The 19,953-nt window shown below is 43.7% G+C and overlaps 1 protein-coding gene across 5 annotated transcripts in view; it reads right to left on the bottom strand.

The window, feature by feature from the left end:
* The window catches only part of rtkna (rhotekin a), a 54,576-nt gene that overhangs the window by 19,374 nt on the left and 15,249 nt on the right, over positions 1–19,953 (bottom strand). The window contains exon 1 of one of the 5 annotated variants that reach the window (XM_052067410.1): positions 17,045–17,660. The exons of 3 other annotated variants lie outside the window; for them this stretch is intronic. In XM_052067410.1, coding sequence (XP_051923370.1) covers positions 17,045–17,140 — 96 coding nt within the window. In that variant the 5' untranslated portion in view covers positions 17,141–17,660. Of the gene's footprint in view, positions 1–2,471; positions 2,954–17,044; positions 17,661–19,953 lie in introns of those variants that run through there. One more of the 5 variants, XM_052067411.1, reaches the window with a different exon arrangement.

Below are 19,953 nucleotides of genomic sequence, written 5' to 3'. Positions count from 1 at the left end.
CCTTCATCCTCCGTTCACTTTGAGTTGTGGAAATAATGATTCTTTGAAATGAAATATTGATTCTAAGAAGATATTCTTTCCCAGCAATTTGTGTCACAATTCATTATTAAATGCCTTGCGTGCATTAAAAAAATAAAAATAAAAAAAAAGCGGAAGAGGAAGACAGAGGAGCCCGGGGAGGCTCTAAGCTAAACCCACTTTCACATTCCTGTAATTTAAAAAATTAACTCTCGCTTCTAGCGGCTGTAAACAAACGTTCCCGAAAAGTCAAAAAGTTTCTGATGTCTTGACGTGCAGATTTCATCAGCCTGGGGAACCTCACTCCTTTCTCTTTCCAATTTGTTCTGTGTTGCAATGTTTACAACCCAAATCGGTGGAAAGAATGGAACCCCCCCACCCCCCAAATTTCCCCCTCCTGCTATTGTACCTCCCACAACACTCCATTTTGCTTAGCTAGGTCCATTAAAGCTACATGCTGCTAATGGCTAACAAGTAGGAAACAACCCTATGCATTATGCAAGTCGCAGTGACTACAAGTCATGTTCTCCAAAATGTTCTTACGCCATACGTTCTTTTTGTAAGCTACATTTTATTTCTTTACTTTGGATTTAAATGTCTTTACCACGTTTGTTTGTCAATAACGTTTAACTACTGCACGTGAGGTACATCGGACGACCTTCTGAATGTTGACATTTGTATTCTTACTTCAGGTTGCTTTTCTCAATCCAATCGAGTCCTCTTTCGCTATGGGCGAACATTGAAATAACCTTGATCAGATTTTATAGTTTAGATATCCCCCCCCCCCCAAAAAAAATGTGTGACGCTTCTCTTTCAGTAATGTGGCAATGAAATTGCACTGGCCATCGTCTCAGCTGGACATACTGTAGAAAGAGTAAAGAAATGAGCTCCGCGACACACAAAAACACACTTACGTCCACGTGGCTGCAGCAAGGGGGAGGGACAAAGAGGAGCAGCGACAACGCTCGGCATATTTATCTCCATAGATATCCAAAGAGGAGTGGATGACGAGCCAGGTCCGCTGGCAGACAGCGCGGCTGCTCAGCAGTGAGTGGTTATTGATCGGAAGAGGATTCCATACTCGCTCCTGCCGCGCTTGCGGAATTTGAAGGCACAATGAAAAGCGGCGTCGGGGAAGGCATTAACGAGCGCGTTGCTAAATTGCTGTAACGACCTCACGCAATGAAGTGCTGCAGACCTCAAGTGTTGTGCTGTGTCACTGCAGAGAAAGCATCAAACGGGGAGACGACGTGGCACATCGGTGACCTTTTCCCAGCTCATGAGCCAGCAGGGTTGTGGTTGGAACAGCGGTATGAACACACACACACACACAGCAACATTCCGGGAAAAGAAAGATCACATGTCAAACTGTCATAATTTCTGGGTGATGCCGAAGCACGTGCCCTTTAAAACTCGACATGAAACATAAACGATTAGGATTGAATCGTAAGGTCACGCTAAATGGACTAGAAAATAATCGCAGATGAATTGAAATTGTTACGTTACGAGCAAAGACTGTACTTTGGGAATAGATTTAAGTCTTAATATTAGAAAAATACTGTCAGTAGGGGTTACCCAATCCAATATTGATATCGGATATTGGTCCTATAGCAGCCAAAAAATCAATATCGGATTATATTTCGCCTATATACCATATCTTCGATATTGCTTTATCCTCACGAGGGGTGCGGGTGTGCTGGAGCTTATCCCAGCTGTCTTCAGGCAGTGGGCGGGGGACAACCTGAACCGGTTGCCAGCCAATCGCAGGGCGCACAGAGACGAACAGCCGTTTGCACTCACACTCGGGGACAATTTAGAGTGTTCCATTAACCTGCCATGCATACTTTGGGAATGCAAGAGGAAACCGGAGTACCCGGAGAAAAGCCACCCAGGCATGGGCAGAACGTGCAAACTCCACTCAGGAAGGCCAAAGCCAGAATCGAACCCTGCACCTTTGCCGCCCTCAGATAAATCACGTTTACTTCAACTCCGACACATATAAGATGAGCAAAAGTCTTCAAAGTGTACTTGTAAGCAGTCGGTGGCCATTTGTGTTCTACCGGCTTGGCATAGGACATCAACATTTTAGCAGAACTTGCGCCGATTGAAAAACACTTATCTGTAAAAACATCTGAAGCGCAAAGAAAACAACGTTCCTCCTTCTCGTCACACTGACGTGACTTGCCACTTTGAATTCCGTAGCTGGTGTTAAGAGCATGCCACACTTGAGCATGCCAGCAGTGTCACAAATCGGCCGTGCGCTTAATCACTGGAGCCCAATCAAGAAGGCGGTCGACCCAAACGCGCTGGTCTCACGGGACGGGGAATCCACGCGGCCCACGCGACATGTGACGTCGTCGATGACAAGTGACTGATATTTTCCACGCAGGAGGCAGCAGCTCACCCTAACTCTTTGTCAAGGGATAGGAAACGGAAAAGCGACAGAAGCTCACCGCTTGGTTGTTGCTGTAGTTCATGGTGCTCGGCGCTTTACGCAACAAACGTCCCGCGGACAGCGTGGAAATAACTCAGATGTCCGTTTTGTGGCAGGCACCGCAGGGAAGGAATTCCAAGAGCTAATTTAAAAAAAAAAAAAAAAATCCGTCGGCCAGCTCGGAAGTTGTTAAGGATCTCCACATTCCGCGCACTCGCGCATTTGTATAAAAAGGAACTCCATTGTGCCGGGCTCCGTGTGAGTCGTCCTCTGCGCCGACATCGTGCTTGCTCTCGTCCCAACTGCTCCTCGGCTCAATCCTGACTACCCCCCACCACCACCACCCTCGCCCCGCACACACTCTCTCTCTCCCTTTCTCTCTCGCTCAATCACACACACAAACTGCAGCAGTAGCGAGACAAGGAGAGGATAAAAGAGTGACCGAGGCGTGGACCAACCAAGAGGCTTTTCTTGGGAGCGAGGGTGTGAGCACGTCGAGGAGTGACTTGTCATTTTAGACATGCCCCCCCCCACCCCACCCCCTCCACAGAAGCATTCAGGGACAGCCAGGGTTCCTTAACGGGCGCACCAGGTGTTGGCAGCGATTGAAAGAGTGTCACTGCACTGCATGTCAGCCCCTGATTTTCCATTCACAAATTCATTGGCTCTTCTTGCAACGGGAGGGTAAAGGGTGGGAGGTCGGGGGAGGGGGGTTATGCACTCCTGACCACAATGCATGTTACGAAAGCTTCAGGGAACAAAATGGCAAGTTGCTGCCTCCACCGCCCACAGTGGAAAAAAAAAATAAGGTGCTGCGTCTTTCTTTTTTTTTTTTCATTTTCCCCATTTTATTTTAAGCGGTGACTCAACTTTATTTTTGGTCAGTTTGACGTGTGCTCAATGACCTGTTCCTCCAATCCACCCACCCATGCTCTTTATTGCTTTTACTCAATTTTGTAAGTTATCATTAACTGAAAGAAAATTGGTGAGTACATTTGACAACCTTTCTGACACATTTCCTAAAATCACATTCTACTGTATTCGCACAATATTTCAACACAAAGATAAGCTGTAAAAATAACATCCCGACTGATCTGATTGGTACATCGAGTATGTAATTACTGACAGAGCAGTTACACATCTTTCTGGATAAAGATACAAACTGTCATCCATCTTCCAGCCTGCATGCTCACGTCCTGGCCCATGTGAGCATACAACCAAGTTGTTGTGTAGAGAAGCGTTTGGCCTTGTCAACTGCTGATGCGCCATTTTTGGTGTGATGGATGGAAAAGGGGGAAACAACTGCATGGGAAAGGTTTTAGTGTGGGAATAAACAGGATTTAAGGGAGGAATCAGCTGACCTGCAGCTAGCCTTGAGGAAATCCGCACTGGATAACGACTAATGAAGTGTCCAAGCCGTCACTTCGAAACACAAACAGACTGTTGTCGCGCTAGTATGCCACTAGAGGGCACTTATCAAACCGCATTTTCTGCTCAACAACACTTAGCAAACATTTGTGAGTTGTTTGTGTCTGAGTGCTGAAATAAGAGATGCAAGCAGATGACATGTAGGAGGATGAAGATGGAGGAGAGAGTCCATCTGTGGGCAGCCTTGGCCCGTACCAACACGACAACAGAATGCATCTTGGTGGTTTCATAACACGTCTGCGCAACGTGTTCTCAACTGAGTTTCGCAGAAAGTCTCGCTCAAAGACTTCAGCATGATATGAGAGATTTGAGGCTAGATAATGTTTGGACCTTCTGCAGCACAGCCGTCGGCTAAATCGTGAAAATCTATTTTTAATTGTGTATTGCTTTTAATAGGACGGAGGAATCTGAGCAAGTGTGCGTCACAGTTATGGTTTTAAAACGTCCTCTTCATGTTTGTCAGGTTAACGGAAAAGTTTTCAGAGAGCTAAACGTGACTGTGGATGTTTGTTTGTTTGTCGTTGCCTTGCAACTGGCTAGTAAGACGTTGAAGGTGTACCTCGCCTCGCCCCCATCGGCTCCAGCTTACCCCGACTCTAATGAGGATAAGCGCGATGGAAAATTGGTTAACAGATGGGAGAATCTCCCTCTAAATGTCTAGCTTAGACACTATCTAGCAGACAGGGCGATGTGTGTAGACATTGGCAGTTCCAAGATCTGCGTGCGGTGTTCCACTGTCTTTTGGGGTTCCACAAGGTTCAATTTTAGGGCCGCTGCTTTTCTCTTTATATTTGCTGCCTCCGTGATCCATCTTGAGAAAACAAAGGATTTCCTTTCATTGCTAAACTGATGATAGTTTTCGTGCCACTTAAGGAAGATGCCGTCTCTTTACCACTGCTTTTATTGTCTTGAGGACATTAAAGCTTGAATGGCCAAGTGGCGTTTGGTCCCAGTGACCCATGTAAATACCTCCCTGTGGACTTGGGCCCTTGGAACACCTGGTGAATCCAAGTTTCTTAAACCCGAGTTTGAAGGTCAAATCAGTGTGGTAGTTAAATCAAGCATTTTTTCACCCGGCCAAAAACGAATGATAAGTCATTTGTATATTAATGTAAAGTTGCTGCTAAAATTAAAAATCGAAAAGGAATGGAACACAAATTCATATCACATCTCACCTTCTGTTAAACCTGTTAAAAGAATTCCTACTTCAACAAAATTCTAGTGAAAACAGACTCAGCTACTGACAGAGCAGGAAGCTTTGTCACCGCTTGAACCCTTATACAAGACGCATGAAAAAAATGGACAATGTGCCGTCAGCACAATGACTGAGAATACATGTGGAACCCAAACAAGATGAGGCTCGATAATGTAGGACTTAGAGCTGTAAATATACTGCCGCTAATCAGATTAGGGTTTCCTCAGCACGTAGCTGCGCCAAGCGAGCGTCCTGAGAACAATTTCCATTCACAGTTCAACACGGGTGTTGAGGAATAAAGCCTGCATGCACACAGTGGCGACATATCGTATGTTCCAAGCATCTGGACGAGGAGACATAATGAATGAACATCGTGCTCATTCATTGTTGTTGCGCATTTTCCCAGGAAGTGAAGCGATTCTGTGTCTACTCAACACCCTCCCCCCTTCCTCTACAAATCCACTGCATTTCCGAATGAACCACCGACAACAGAGCGCTGCTTCCTCTCTGCGCGCAACCACTGCACACTGTGATGGCCACTTCCTTAAACACATCTAATCCCTCTCACTGTCTTTTTTCCCTCCCTCTCCCATTTCTGCGCATAATGATAGAATCTTAATTCTAAACACCGCCCACAGGAGTGACTAAACAGTAAATATGCTTAACGAAATTCATATTTCAGGTGCCTTTGCAGACAGCAAATGCGTTTTTGTTTTCAGTAAGTCACTGGGCCACTGGCAGGGAGTGATCCAAAAGCAACACATAATAAAATGAAATTACTTCAGTGTGACATTCAATATGCTGCAAAGGAGCATGGCTTGCATTTTTATTTCCGTACAGTTATGATTGTGGAACTGTTGAATGGTGTGACTCGTACAACATTCAAAGAGTGCCACTATATACTACAAAAATGTCAACGCCATAAATGTGACTGTGGCATGAAAAATTATTCATTTTATATACACAAGCATCTTCCTGGAACCTCAAAGATACCATAAAAACATAAAAACAACAAAGATAAATGGTACGATAAAATTAAGATGCAGCACATAAATTACAACCGATAGGTGGAACCAGTGAGATAACAGAAGATTAAGGTGAACAAGCTGTCAGAAATAAGGATGTTTTGGGTATAAATTTTCATAAGGTTAATAAATCGGCATTGTGGGATGGTGAGGTGAAGCAGTGTTATTGTTTATGCGCTCAGCTATCATAGGTGCTTGTTCAAATACTGTATATACTCTACATGCTGTACTATTGTCAGTATAATACTGGTAAACACAACGATTTGCAAATTGACATGCTGAAATAAAATTGATATATAACTGTATAAAATGCATATAAAAGAATTGCAAACCTGGTTATAAATACCGAGAAAATAGATACTGTGTGCAGTAGTATAAACAATCCATCTACTGTATTTTGAAGCTGCCCCCCTCTGGACGTGCAAGGGTATTGCAACACATTGCCACAGAAGCATTTATTCATCACTATTACTCATGAACGTCCTCGTTTCTTACGTTTTATGGACTGTTGACAATGAAGTTATGGATGTAAAAACTCTTCCTCATAAGTAAAACAAATTTTGGATGCTCCCCCCCCCCCCCAAAAAAAAACAACGCTTCATTACTGGTCCATCTCTCATCCGTGTCTAAATGCTAATAAAAACAGAATGGTGACCACTAACGAATCTGAAAGTGGTCACAGTGTCATCGTCAGAAAATGAGATGCAATTAATGTAGTATTGAACATACATGGTGGCTACTACATAACCGTCAGCAGCCATGTTTTGTTCCGTGACACACACACACAGTACAATGTTCCAAAAGGGCAAAACGGGGTCATTGGCTTTCTGTCTTAACCAATCAAATCGAGTGAAGCCTCTCCTTGTAAGCAATCGACACACGCAGTCAATGGAGACCCAGATGGATTAACCTTTCCATCACCCAGTTAATGACGAGATTATAACACATAGACAACATATGGTCAACCTGTTGGCTCTGAGGACACGTGGACAAGTTCAGGATAGAAGGGGGTGACAGAGGGCATAACGTAGTCACGGTATGAAAATGCCAACCTGAAATGTGACATCACGCAGCTGGACACTTGGCTTTCTGCTGACCTCATCACGCCGAGGCGGGGAAGTGGGCTGTTGCCCAACAGCTCAGCAATGCCTCTCAGCACCTCAAACCACAACAAGAGGCCCCTTTCAGCACACCGCCTGTCATTTAGCCATAACCACCAGGGACCCGCCTCCTAAAGCTGGAATTCCCCCCATAAAATGCTTGCCCGGGGCACTGCGGCATTTTTTGACAGCACAGTCATTTTGTTGTTGTTGTTTTTTTGATGTCTCCAGAACAACTCAATCCTGTCTTCATGCTAGCTGCAATGATAAGTCTGTTGTAGAGACTGAAAGCCGATCAACTTTTGGATTGCTTTTAAATATACAAAACAGCCAAATTAGAAGATTGTTCTCATTAGTGGGTCTCCTGCACAGACATAAACATAAACGGTATCACCCGCATGTGTTCTCGTGAGAATTTTCTGCAGTGGGAAAGAGAGTTGAGCATTGATGCGTTTGAACTGGACTACTCGCAGCACTTTCGGCTAAATACTAAATAAAAGCTTTTTAATAAAAATGCTGAACAAAGCACAAAGCAGAACATGCCGAAGTTCCCATGATTCGGAAACCTGTCTAAATGTTCCAGGCAAAAAAAAAACAAAAAAAAATGGTAATCATAACTTTGGTGGTCAAACTGTCAACATGTCAACACAAAGCATGGTGTTGTGAAGCATGACCTTACAATTCTAAATAAATAAATAGCTTTGTGTCACACTTGTTCCAAGTGTCACTGTGACTTGACAGTAAAATGATCAGTGGAAACATCAAAATCGCCCCACTCTGGCTCCATCTTGTGCCTCTAATTTTACGTGCACTATGCCAGAGGAAAAACAACCAATCAGAGACCGAAGTGGGAACTGATGAGACATTACTTATTTTCTGTGCACTGGCGACCAGATTCAAAACTGGCACATGCGTGCTGACCTGTCTCTGTGGTCTCCAAGAGCTTTGCTGAAACCTTGGTGGAATATCCACCGGTGAAAAATTAAAAAAATGCTCATCATGGTTTTAGCATATTAGTCATAGTGCATTGGATAATTTGTATTCAGACATCGAAAATGGGAAGACTTCATTCAAAATATTGCCCGCTCATACAGTTAATAAAGGTTTAATTATGGCCGATAATGACATGCCCACAAGAACACTACGGCGCTGATTATTTTCGCTTCCCGTATTTCTCATATTTTGAAATCCAACAGTCATCAGGCAAAAGCCTGTAACGTGATTTACTATACATGCAAAGTTGTTCCATTTAAGTGAACAATGAATTGACTGATGCCGTTTTTTCCTGGTTTGTTTGTTTTTTGAGGAGAGGCTCATATGTATCAGGTTTCTGCTAATTGCTAATTGGATTACTTGAAATACAAAATCCTACTGAATCAATGCAAGAAAAGACTCAAGCGGGAATGGTACCACATATGGTCATACAGCAGCAGGCCAAATTCTGATAGGCTTGTACCTGCCAAACACACACACACACACACACAGTCAGTACTCAGTCTTTGGCATGCTGGCGGCACACAGCTTTCACACATTGGCCCAGTAAATGTGATTGTAACAGCCTAATTTAGTGCCAGCGATGCTACTTGGGGGAATGTGCACAATGTGTTGATTTAAAAACCATTACCGAAGACCAACAACACTTTGTTTTGCCGTGTAACAACACAGAGTGCTCCCCTGCGCGGAAGTCATGTTGCTTGAAGAGATATAAGCAGAAATAGAATGGATTGGACTCCCCCTTTGGCTGTGTCAAAGGCACACAAAATCGATAAAACAACAGCTAAACTGGCACACCTCCTGCTGCACTGTGGAGATGTTGGCTCTTAAGATAAAACACACTAGAACACACAGACACAGACATACATCCATATGGAAACATGAACAAATTCAACATTTATGTGCTCAATAAAACACATTTAGGCTACCATATGTTCATTATAACACGCAAAGACAATCACACATAAGAGCAGCTGCTCAGATCTTTTTAATTGCATGCGCCAACGAAACAATACAATGTGTTTAATGCCAAAGCTCGAAAACGGTGATGTAAAACAGCATGTGGCTGTAAATCTTGTTTAAGATGTTTTGGATTATCTCGATCCTGGTGGTGTAATTTGCAGTTGCTAAACCAAACAGGGTTGAAACGAAAGAGCTGGCATGCTGGAGAGCAGAGAGGGAGGATTAACAGAAGATGACGCTGAAGGCTGAAATTTACACGCACACACACACACACACACACACACACACACGCACACGCAAAATTGAGCCAAAGGTGAATATAGAGTGGCAGCCGCCGAGGGAGATGATCAAATGCTTTTTCAGCATTGAGAAAAGAGAGATGAGCACATAGCTCGGAAGGTGCAAGTGTCACTTTTGTGTTCCAATACCAGCACCTGTCGGCCCGCCTGGGTATTTTCTCTCCTTCGCTGCTGTTTATCAAAGGAAGCTGGCTCCAGCCTCGCATCCAGCCGGTTCCCGTTCACACAACAGAGCGCCTATTCACACCGCCTGCCGCTCCTCCTAACTGCTTGCAGGGGCGTCGGCTAGCTGGGGTGTGAACTGAAGTGTTACAATTGAGGCGGGGTTGGCCAAAGTGGTGGGGTGCACGAGGTGCTGCGGTGAGCCTCAATGTTTGGAGTCAGTCGAGCCGGGGGTTGGTAGGGAGAAAAGCTCATATCTTTTTTTTTTTTAATTGTTTATTTTTTTTTTGTTCCAAGAATGGGAAGGGTGTGTGCACGATGTGATACAAAGCCTCCTTTCTCCCCCCCCCCCCCCCCCCCCTCGGTCTGCTTATAGCATGGAGCTGAGGAAAAAGTGGAACATAGTGTGTCCATACCACCGACTGTATGGCAAGACACAACCACATGCATGGCAGATAAATCTGTAAGGTGCCAATCATAGTGAAGCATCCAATGTATATTAAAAGTCTACACACCCCTCTTTGGATGCCAGGCTTTGGTGATATAAAAATAAGACCAAGACGTGACCTATAACCTGTACAACTCAACTTGGCAAAAAAAAAAAAAAAAACGGTACCCTTTTCAAGAGGAGTAAATTTATTCAGATTATGTGATAGCACATGTGAGCACACCCTCATATAAGTGGGTTTGTGACTGTCTTCAGAATTAAATCATTATTATTAGGAATTGTTCCAAATAGTAGTGCTACACAAATCACCCCCCACCCCCAAAAATCAAGCTTCTGATGGAAAAAAAGAAAGAAAAAAACTGGAAAAGACTTGAGTCTGAACTTTATTTGGGGTTCACCAGAGACACTTTACAGTCCCTCGAAAAGGAACTCACCCATTGCCCTTCAACAATTTTACATGATATGAGACATGCAAATGTGCTATGAACTTTGTATTACTGCATAGGTGGAGAAACAATGTGAAAATTTGATAGGGTCACAACATACCTGGCATTTGAAGAGGGGTGTGTAGACTTTTTATATCCCCCGTACATGGAGCTACCGTTTGTCTTGCCTGCTATTCTTCAGGAAACAATGGAAACAATCTATTGTACTGCAAAGGCACGTGCAGAAATGCAAGCGCGGTGAAGTCCGAGGGGTGAATACGGATGTCACTTTACCAAACCAAAGTGATCCGCTCGAGTGAGTAGCCAAGAGTACTGATTTATCACTCAAATATTTACCCACACACACATCCAAACACGGGCTCGGTGTTTGATGAAGAGCCTCATTGTAGAGGAATGTGTATTGGCTCAGACTTGACTGTATCACCACAGAGCAAGCGCTGTTAGCTTTAGCGAAAACATCCAAGGTAGCTAAACACACACACATACTGTACTTACTATAACTTTATTTGAACAGTCACATGCAGAGATTGGAAAAGACCTTGACATCTTGTCCACGGCCACAAACCGTCACTTTCTATTTGTTCATGTCATTCCAATCCAAATCAAACTTGCTGTAATTTGGTGAATGTTCGACCTTGTTTCGCTTGTTTGTGCAGAGTGTGTTGGATATTTTTAGTAACGTCCCACCGTAATATTAATTTCTAATCTACTGTTCAGTTACTGTATGCTATACATGTGACGGATGGACGTTGGATACAAGCAAAGGATGACGCAGTCATGGTCGGACACCGTTCAAGCGATTACACAAAAAGAAAGATCAGTAACTTGCATATCCTTTGCGAGTTCTAGTTGCATTCCGGATTTTTGCATCCAACTTGCATTTTGCAACCATTTTGCTCATTTTCAAATTCATATTCACATTCCGACAAAACAAGAGTGTTGTTTCATATTGCAATGATGCCAAGACCGAAACCTTTTGCCTCCTACTATTTCATTCTTATTGCTTGTCATTGTAAACGAGTCAGCCAGCTCGTAACCATTTCACAACACACTTTGTGCATAACTGCGTATGTGATCAATCAGGCTTGATTTGAAAATTACGAGGAAAACAAAAAGGATAAAAGGCGACAACTCCCTTAGCATACATTGACATTTCCCGTACTCACAAAATGCGAATATGCTCCAAATTATAAGTCGAGTAACCTGTGCTGAGCAGAAAAAAAATAACAGATAACTACGGCTCGCAGAAGAGGAAAAATAATTAAATTACAGTGAGGACACATTTGTTGGATGGGCGCTAAATAATAACCATAACCCAAGCGCAATTTGTGGCCCGTTTGAAATTCCCTAGACACTCTTGAGCAACGACTTACGGAAACAGGCATGACACCAAAGACTCGTCTTTTGCCCATCATGAATTCTGCACCAGGTGAGCCGGCGAAGCCTACGTGCTTTGTTTTCTGGTTTCAGTACAAATAGGATTAACCTTTTGCCGCCACTGGAAATTCATCAACGAGGTAGAGATTCATCAGTCTTGCACTCGAGAGCATACTGGCTTACTGTCCGCCTGCAGACGGGGATTACCGGTACATGCTGTCAACTTGACCTCTGGCCTCTCAGGACCTCGCATTCACAAAGCGCGAGGCGGGCGCAGAATTGTAGATCAAACACTCCGATGCAACCGAGAGAAAAGCCAATATTTATTAAAAGGTGAAAAATGGCACGCGGAGACAATCTTGATGAGACTGGTTCCATACGGAATTTTTAGCTGCGCGAAAGCCAACAGAGATTGAAGCTCTGTCGAGGCTCTGCAGTTATCCGAGGCATGACCATTTCTGCATTTAGCATATTGGGAGCGTGTGAGAGGTCAAACATGACACCAGCAAGACCCCCCCCCCCCAACCCTACTCATCATAGAGCAGGTCAGATGTTTCAGTTCGTGGGTCGGTCTTTTTCCACTAATGGACTTAAGTGGAAAGTTAGCATTCATCAAAAGCTAAGTGTTGAAAAAAAAATTAAAAATAAAGGCATGACCAAAAGAATCGTCACTATTCAGTAACTGAGGAGAAAAAAATCTGTCGCGGTGTTGTTTTTGTGTTTTGCAGTATTTTTCATTCAGGCACCGAGTACGTTTTTCATTTTGGTCAACAATCACATCGATTCAAAGTGGAAGGTGAGACGAATTTGTGAAAGAAACAACCGCAAACGGGGATTAAAACGGGAAGGTCTGGCTACTAAAACGGGAAAAGATGGTACAACCTGAGGCAAGGAGATATGTTGGCACTCTCTTAACAAAGAATAATTGACATTAACATGAAACTGGAGTCGGTTGTTTGCTCTCTGGGAACAAAACATTACAAGCGACGAAGAATTGCTATTTTGGTGAAGGGAGATATTTGGTCTCAATCGATTTCGCCGTGTACTGCTGTAAAACAAGAGAGTGAATAGTGTTCTTTGGTTGAGCCCGCTGGACCCTCTGCATACACAAAATGGGTGTGTTTTTTTTTTTAAATCCACGTTCTCATCTTTTATTATTATTTTGGTGGCCTCAGTATTGCATCCCTGCTTTTTGCAGATGATGTGGTACTGTTGGCTTCTTCAAGCAGTGCAAATCCTGCTTTTATTACAGGTGCACACTTTCGTGACCTTCAAAATCCGACCTCCTTATTTAACGCTGCCACCGCGCCGAGACACGTCCACGGTCGGTTGAAAGTGCCAAAATTAGACAAGGGGGCGAAAGTGTCCATCTAAGGCCATCTGATTTTTAACGAGGGCGCAGGGGAGAATGAGTGGAGGTGAGGAAGTGTGAGAATAGCACGGCAGGGGAAGAAGCCGAGCGGACGTTAAGTGAAAAATCAAAAGTATTATTGTATTGTAAAGTGTCCTTGGGTGTCTTGAAAGGCACTTATAAATAAAATGTATTATTATTATTATGATTGTATATCCGGCTGCGGCGACAGGAAATGCTGCTTTTAAGTCTATTCATGGTAAAGAGTTCAATGCTATCGTAATGTCACTCCCAGTGGGGAAACGGTCATTACACAAGACCATTTCCTGCTTCCCATCGGCCGTCTCTCGCTTTGAGGGGGGGGAATCCTGCATTCTGCGGACATCAGACCCCCCGCCACCCCCACCCGCCTCGCACTTGTGACTCAGGAAGAAGCAATGAAGTGAGAGACTTGCGGGTAAAGAGGAAAGAGCACAGAAGCCAAGAATGTAGTCATTCCTACGACGGACCAGTTAAAACGTGAAGAGTTGGAAAGAAAATTGCAATAACAATGCTCGTGTAACTCCTGACCGAGCAATTGTATGTCAGAAAAATGCAGGAACCTCAGCACTGAAAACCGGCTTGTCTTTTTAAATGGGATGACAAGCAGAGGGGAAAAAAAGAAGTTATAGAAACAACAATATAACATGACAAGTGTGGTATTTTCATAACATAATAATAAACACAAATCATGACACGTCCCATCTGGCCGTAACGTTCTCTGGTCGCTATGGTAACGTTTAAACGTGCCTTCAAAATAAGATACGGCACAAATAAAAATTGCATGAAAAATACAACTCACCATCACCGCTTATTATACAGAGTAGGCTTGGTGTGTGTGAATCTCCCTTGAGATAAAGCCGTATTTGAAATAGGACTCCTGATACTGTCTATTTAATGTTGCCTTCTCTTTCTTGAAAGTCATAAGCTCCTCTTCTGTCTCCTGGCTGGGCCTTCTCCCATTTCCGAATTTTTTTTTTCCAAAACGTTAGTTTTTTTTTAATTCATTTTGCAAGCTCCTGTGTTTCACGTGACCAAGAAGCGTCCATTCACCTGCATCAAGAGTGGCATACTACGGATGTTAAAGAGCATCCGGTACATTTTTCAAAATAAAACATATTTCAGATTCCAAAATGAATAAAACGGAAACTATGCAAGTTATTTATTCCTTCTGTGCGACCCGGCACCAAATGACCCGTGGACCAGTGCCGGTCCGCAGCCCGGCGGTTGGGGACCCCTGCTTTAAAACACACACATGATACTGCTCGTCTTCGAAGAATTTTCACCTCTCATCGGAACAGGCCTCATCAATTCATGCTATAGGTTAGTTAGGGAAGCCTGTGCGATTTTCAAGGGTTAAAAAAATAATAACACACACATCATACTCCTATGTGAGTCATGAAATGACTCATATGGCGTGTGGATGGGATGGGCGTGGATTTCAGGTATATACAACCGGAGGGAGAATCCCAAACGTCTTTCCGCTGTAATAACGGCACCATGTGATGATCCAAGCAGGAGATTTTATGGGAGCAAATAAAACTCCACAAATTACAGTTACACTGCAAACTGTACAGCTCAGGCTCACACAAAGAATCTCTGTCTCATAAACCCACCCGGTGTGAGGTGGACACGGGGAAGGGAGAGCAAACAAGCGAGTGGGTGAGGAAGATGGCAAAGTCGACAACGTGGAAATGAATATATTGCTGCCAAATACTGACCCCTCTGTGGCGGCGACATACAGACGAGAGTTGATTGTTTTCCATGATCATAAGATGCATTCCTCTCCTAATAAATGCAGTAAATTAGCTCCATTTTAAATGTCTGGCATCGTTTCACATCATAATTGGTTGGACTCAGCATGAAAGAAATGCTACTTTCATGCGAGTGCGAAACAAATGCAGGCTCTGTGTCAAGAACTAATACGTTTATTAGTGACTGATCAACTTAGACCAAACAGACCCCGTGATCAGTGGATTGATACAAGGCATAAGGAGGTCATAAGAAAATTTCTACAGCGGTGCCTTGAGACAGGAATTTAATTCATTCCTTGAGCACGCTTGTAACGCTAAAAAAATTTTAAAAAATAATTTAAAATCCATTAATCAGGTTTTGGAGTCTCTTTGGTTGCTTTTCAATACACAATGTGTTATTACATTTGTTTGATGTGTACTTTGATAGTAAGCAGCTAAACAGTTTGATCATTCTATCGACCAAACTGCCACTTGGGAAGGGAATTGGGCCAGCTGCCACCATGCAGCGCTCGTATCTCTTTACTCTTGCAAGTCAAAGTGGGGGGGGGGGGGGGGGGGGGGGAATGATGGCTCATATCTCAAAACATTGTACATTGGCTTACTTGTAACATGAAGCACTGCCATATAGCAAAAAGAAATGAATCCAGACATGGTGTGCTATTCAGGTCAGAATTACGAACCTCCTTAAAAGAAAACACATCTGCACCACAGACACTTTCTTAAATGGAATCATCCCAAAAAAATCCAGCCAATTCTAACTTCCAGCCGACTGATAAGAAAGAGACCATTTTCCATCTTTTAAAAGTCGAGACAGAGTGTGTTTGTTTGTTTGTCTACTCATGTTGCTGGCAGCCTAGCATGACTCCTTCCTCTGTCCCAACACAATGCGCAACACACACGCATAGACACGCCAGTTGAACAAGTGTGGACAGACGCTCCCAGTGGGACCCGCGAGGCCCGAAATGTGCAGCTGTGCACTGCGCGTGAACCCCGAGAGGGTGAATGGCATGCACAATGTTGCTCGCACGATGACGTCCATCGCGCCAGCGTCAGCCTGACTACACAACCCCTGCGCCGACTCAACAACGCCAAAGCACAGCTGCGGGCTCAACGGGCCACCAAAGGGGATGCACTGTACTCTGAAAATAGATTTCGGCTGTCATTGAGCCTGCTTGCAAGCAAACTGGGAGGTCAGTTACAAAAAAACAAATATGTACTCATGTAAATGAGTGGTACAAGAGGCCTGGAAAAGACACATACAAGACTAGTTGAAGAAAATTCTGCTTAATCTGAAGGTTACATCATCTTAAACTAATTTACAATTTGTTTATTTTTGCTGTTGGCATATCATGCACCCAAAATATTACAGCCACCTTTCAGAAGTGGTTCTGCACCATGGAAAGGGAAAAAAAAAACTACCGGTACAATTAAGCCTTTTTGTCTTTGTCAAGGCAGAAATGGCAATCCAGCTCTTCTGTTAGATATTACCATGTGCAGCTATACTTAATGGAGTGGCCATATGCAATAAAAAATAAATAATAAGAATAAGAATAATAATACGAGATGCCCAATGATTAGAAATGAAAAGAGTGAGCTACTTGTACGAATGAACTGACTGGACATGAAGAGATGCACCTTATAGGAAGGAAGTAAAACGTCATGAGTTAGCTGTACCTAATGATGTGGCCATATTCTATTTTGCCCGACAGCACTTTTCTAGTTTTAAGATTAAGATATCCTTTATTTGTCCCGCAATGGGGAAATTACAATCAGAATTCAAAAAGGAAAAACGCTTTTGAAGCCAAATACCAAATATGAGAAACAGCTGTCAGCACGGGTGCGATGCATTTCTACACCACAGCATGTTGTCACAATAAAGGTACTGTTCAATTCATCTCTCTCGAATCGAACCGTTATTTTCTTTGTAGAGGCAGAAAAGTAGATGAAAAAAAATATGGGATCTAAAAGCAGTTTTGTGCCAAAACGTAGGCTGCCTTGCAATAACTTTTTACCTGCAAACTGAGAGCAATCTGCCGGATGTACATCATATTGAGGTCCTCCAATATCCACAGTTTCTCCTCCATGTTTGTCCGTTGATCAACCGGCATCCTTCAGATCGCCAGAGATCCAGAAGTTTATCCCTCTCGAACCACCGAGATGGAGACGTCACATCATCGGACCATCACGGTCCGACATTGCCCGGAGCCAAAACAAATCCACAATAACGGCGCGCGCTTGCGTTTTTTTTTTAAATAGCAAGTTGGTGCGTAAAAACTTGGAGCAGCTCGTCCAAAAAAAAAAAACGTGAGCCGGGTGACGAGACGTTTAGAAAATCCCGCTACTCATCCGCGTGTTCTCCCCTTCTCCTTCCTCTTCCAAGTTTTCCACAATGATCCACTCAGGGCGCTCGCGGTCACCGCCCAGCCGGCAAAGAATGGCGCTTTTGAAAACGCATCTTTCTCCTCTTTTGTGCGCCACTGTCACGACTGTGAATGCGAGATGGTGTCCGGGGCGAAAACAAGGAGAGCTCTTGACAAAAAGGCCATCGCCTCTGCGGGAGTGACCGGCACAACTGGCCCAGTGTGCGCCCTCTCCTTCTCCTCGTAACTCCCCTTTCCCCTGCACGCTAAATTAACCCCTACGACGCGCCTCTGTCTGGAGATAAGAATAAACTTTAAAAAAAAAAAAACAAAAAAAAAAAACGCAGACACCGATGGGGAAAAGTGAGCGCGCTGCGAATGATTACTGCAGCAGCCCCCACACCCTTTTTAAACACACAAACAGCCAATGTCGTGTTCCACTCAAGCATAGCGGGCGTGACAGCTGGTGGTAAATTACAACATCACTTAAATTTAAATTGGAGTCTTAAAACAAAAGTCTACGTTGATTTGTCCCCCCCCCCCCCCCCCCCGCCCCCTTATAGGCCCCCATTAAATGTTGATGTAAAGTAGTGCTGCAGCGCTGAAATATTTTGGTATTCGGATTAGGACTGCACACTATATTACAAAATGATGGTCATTGTGATGTTTGACGACTGGTTAGCACATCTGAATCACAGTGCAGCGGTCGAGGGTTCAAATCCAGGCTACGGCCTTCCTGTGTGGAGTTTTTCTCTCGGTCTCTGGTTTTCTCTCGGTACTCCGGTTTCCTCCCGCATTCCAGAAAACATGCACGGGAGGTTAATGGGACCCACTCTAAATCAGGGGTCCCCAAACTTTTTCTTGTGAGGGCCACATAACTTTTCCCTTCTCTGATGGGGGGGCCGGTGTCAGTTTGTAACATCAACGATCGTAGGGGAGCATAAAAAAATGTATTGTTTCCCAGAAAGCCACACATAACCAAATAACCCTTTCCAGGTTCTTTACAGAAAAAAAGTCAGGAAACAAATAATAACACTATTAATGAAATAAATAATAACTAAATAACCCTCTCCGAGTTCTTCACAGAAAAAACAGGAAATAAATAATAACTAAACAACTCTCTCTCTTTATAGCCCCTTGAAATCCACAAAAAAAAAAGAGTTCCGCCATCTACGAGAATCTTGTCTTGTTTATGCCTGCTACCGTCTCGTTCACATGTTCTACTAATTGATCTGAGACACAACTAAAACACTGAAACATTCTATGGTGTGTAAATAACTTTGTGACCTTGATTTCAACCCTATTTGCGTCATGGGTCATTTTGCCCCGAAGACCACCTTTGTACTTTTTTTGTACAGCTTCCATGGAAATGTGAATAAAAACATTTCAAATTTTCTGCAGTTGGGGACAATCTAGGAAAAGTCATAAAATTTCTAGTTAAAAAATTATCATTTAGGGTTTTTGGGGGCGTTTTTAGCACAGTGACGGGTCATTTTGACCCGTGGACAACAGGAGGGTTATAGTTTGGGGACCCCTGCTCTAAATTGTCCCAAGGTGTGATTCTGAGCGCGAACGGCTGTTTGTCTATGTGTGCCCTGTGATTGGCTGGCAACCGGCTCAGGGTGCAACTCGCCTACTGCCCCGAAGACAGCTGGGATGGGCACCGGCCCGCCCGTGACCCTAATGAGGATTAGGGAGCTCGGATAATGGATGGATCTCCTAATCGGCATCGATTTTGGTCTCTACGACGAGGTGACGTCAGAACCACAGTAGCCATTTTTGCAAACGACAACAACACACTTGAGTGAGCCTGGTTTGTTAAAAAGTGTTTTTTTTTTTTAATGGCAACTGTCAGGCATTAAATTGTGCCACTTACATTGACTGCCTTTGAAAGTAATCCCAATACGTTTGTACTTTCACCATCTTTCTCCATTTTTTTCCTTTGAATTCAAACCATTGGCAAGTTCACGAAAGATACATCTGTGTGTCACGGGGCCACAGACTTTTAGGCAAGATCACACATATTTTATATCACATAAAGCATGAGTGTCAAAAGAGCGCTTTAATAATTCATCACAGCCTTTTAAATATTGATTTAATGTCATTCCGAGAGCCTGTGGCCATATCCAAAATACCTGGCCCTGCAACTGATCCAGCGTTCCACATTACAAACACCAAGACGTCGCACACACGTCAAGGAGTTGTTATTGCAGGAAGAAATATGTCACCTCAGAGATTAGCTCCGTTTCCTTTCTGGCCCACAGATTCTCCCCGCAAAACATCCCAAAATCCGCACCATGTGCCTTTCAAGTGTTACTCCACTTCTATCCAGAGAGTGGAAACTAATTTACAGCTCCCATCGCAAGTGCACATCATAAGAACGCAAATGGGAACCTGCAATCTTGTGTGTCACAGCAGTGATACAGATGGAGTGGTCCGGCCGGGCGTGTTCAATACCAAGCATGTGCACGCCAGCGGCGCAACAGGAAACTCGCATATTTGCCTGAGGGTCCTTAATTAAAGCATACATTATCGACCACATCGTCACATGATGAGAGAAT

The sequence above is a fragment of the Hippocampus zosterae genome, chromosome 6 (assembly GCF_025434085.1).
Source record: "Hippocampus zosterae strain Florida chromosome 6, ASM2543408v3, whole genome shotgun sequence".
Taxonomy (NCBI): Eukaryota; Metazoa; Chordata; class Actinopteri; order Syngnathiformes; family Syngnathidae; genus Hippocampus; species Hippocampus zosterae.
The sequence above is the reverse complement of the archived record's forward strand: the minus strand, read 5'-3'. Positions and strand labels throughout refer to the sequence as shown.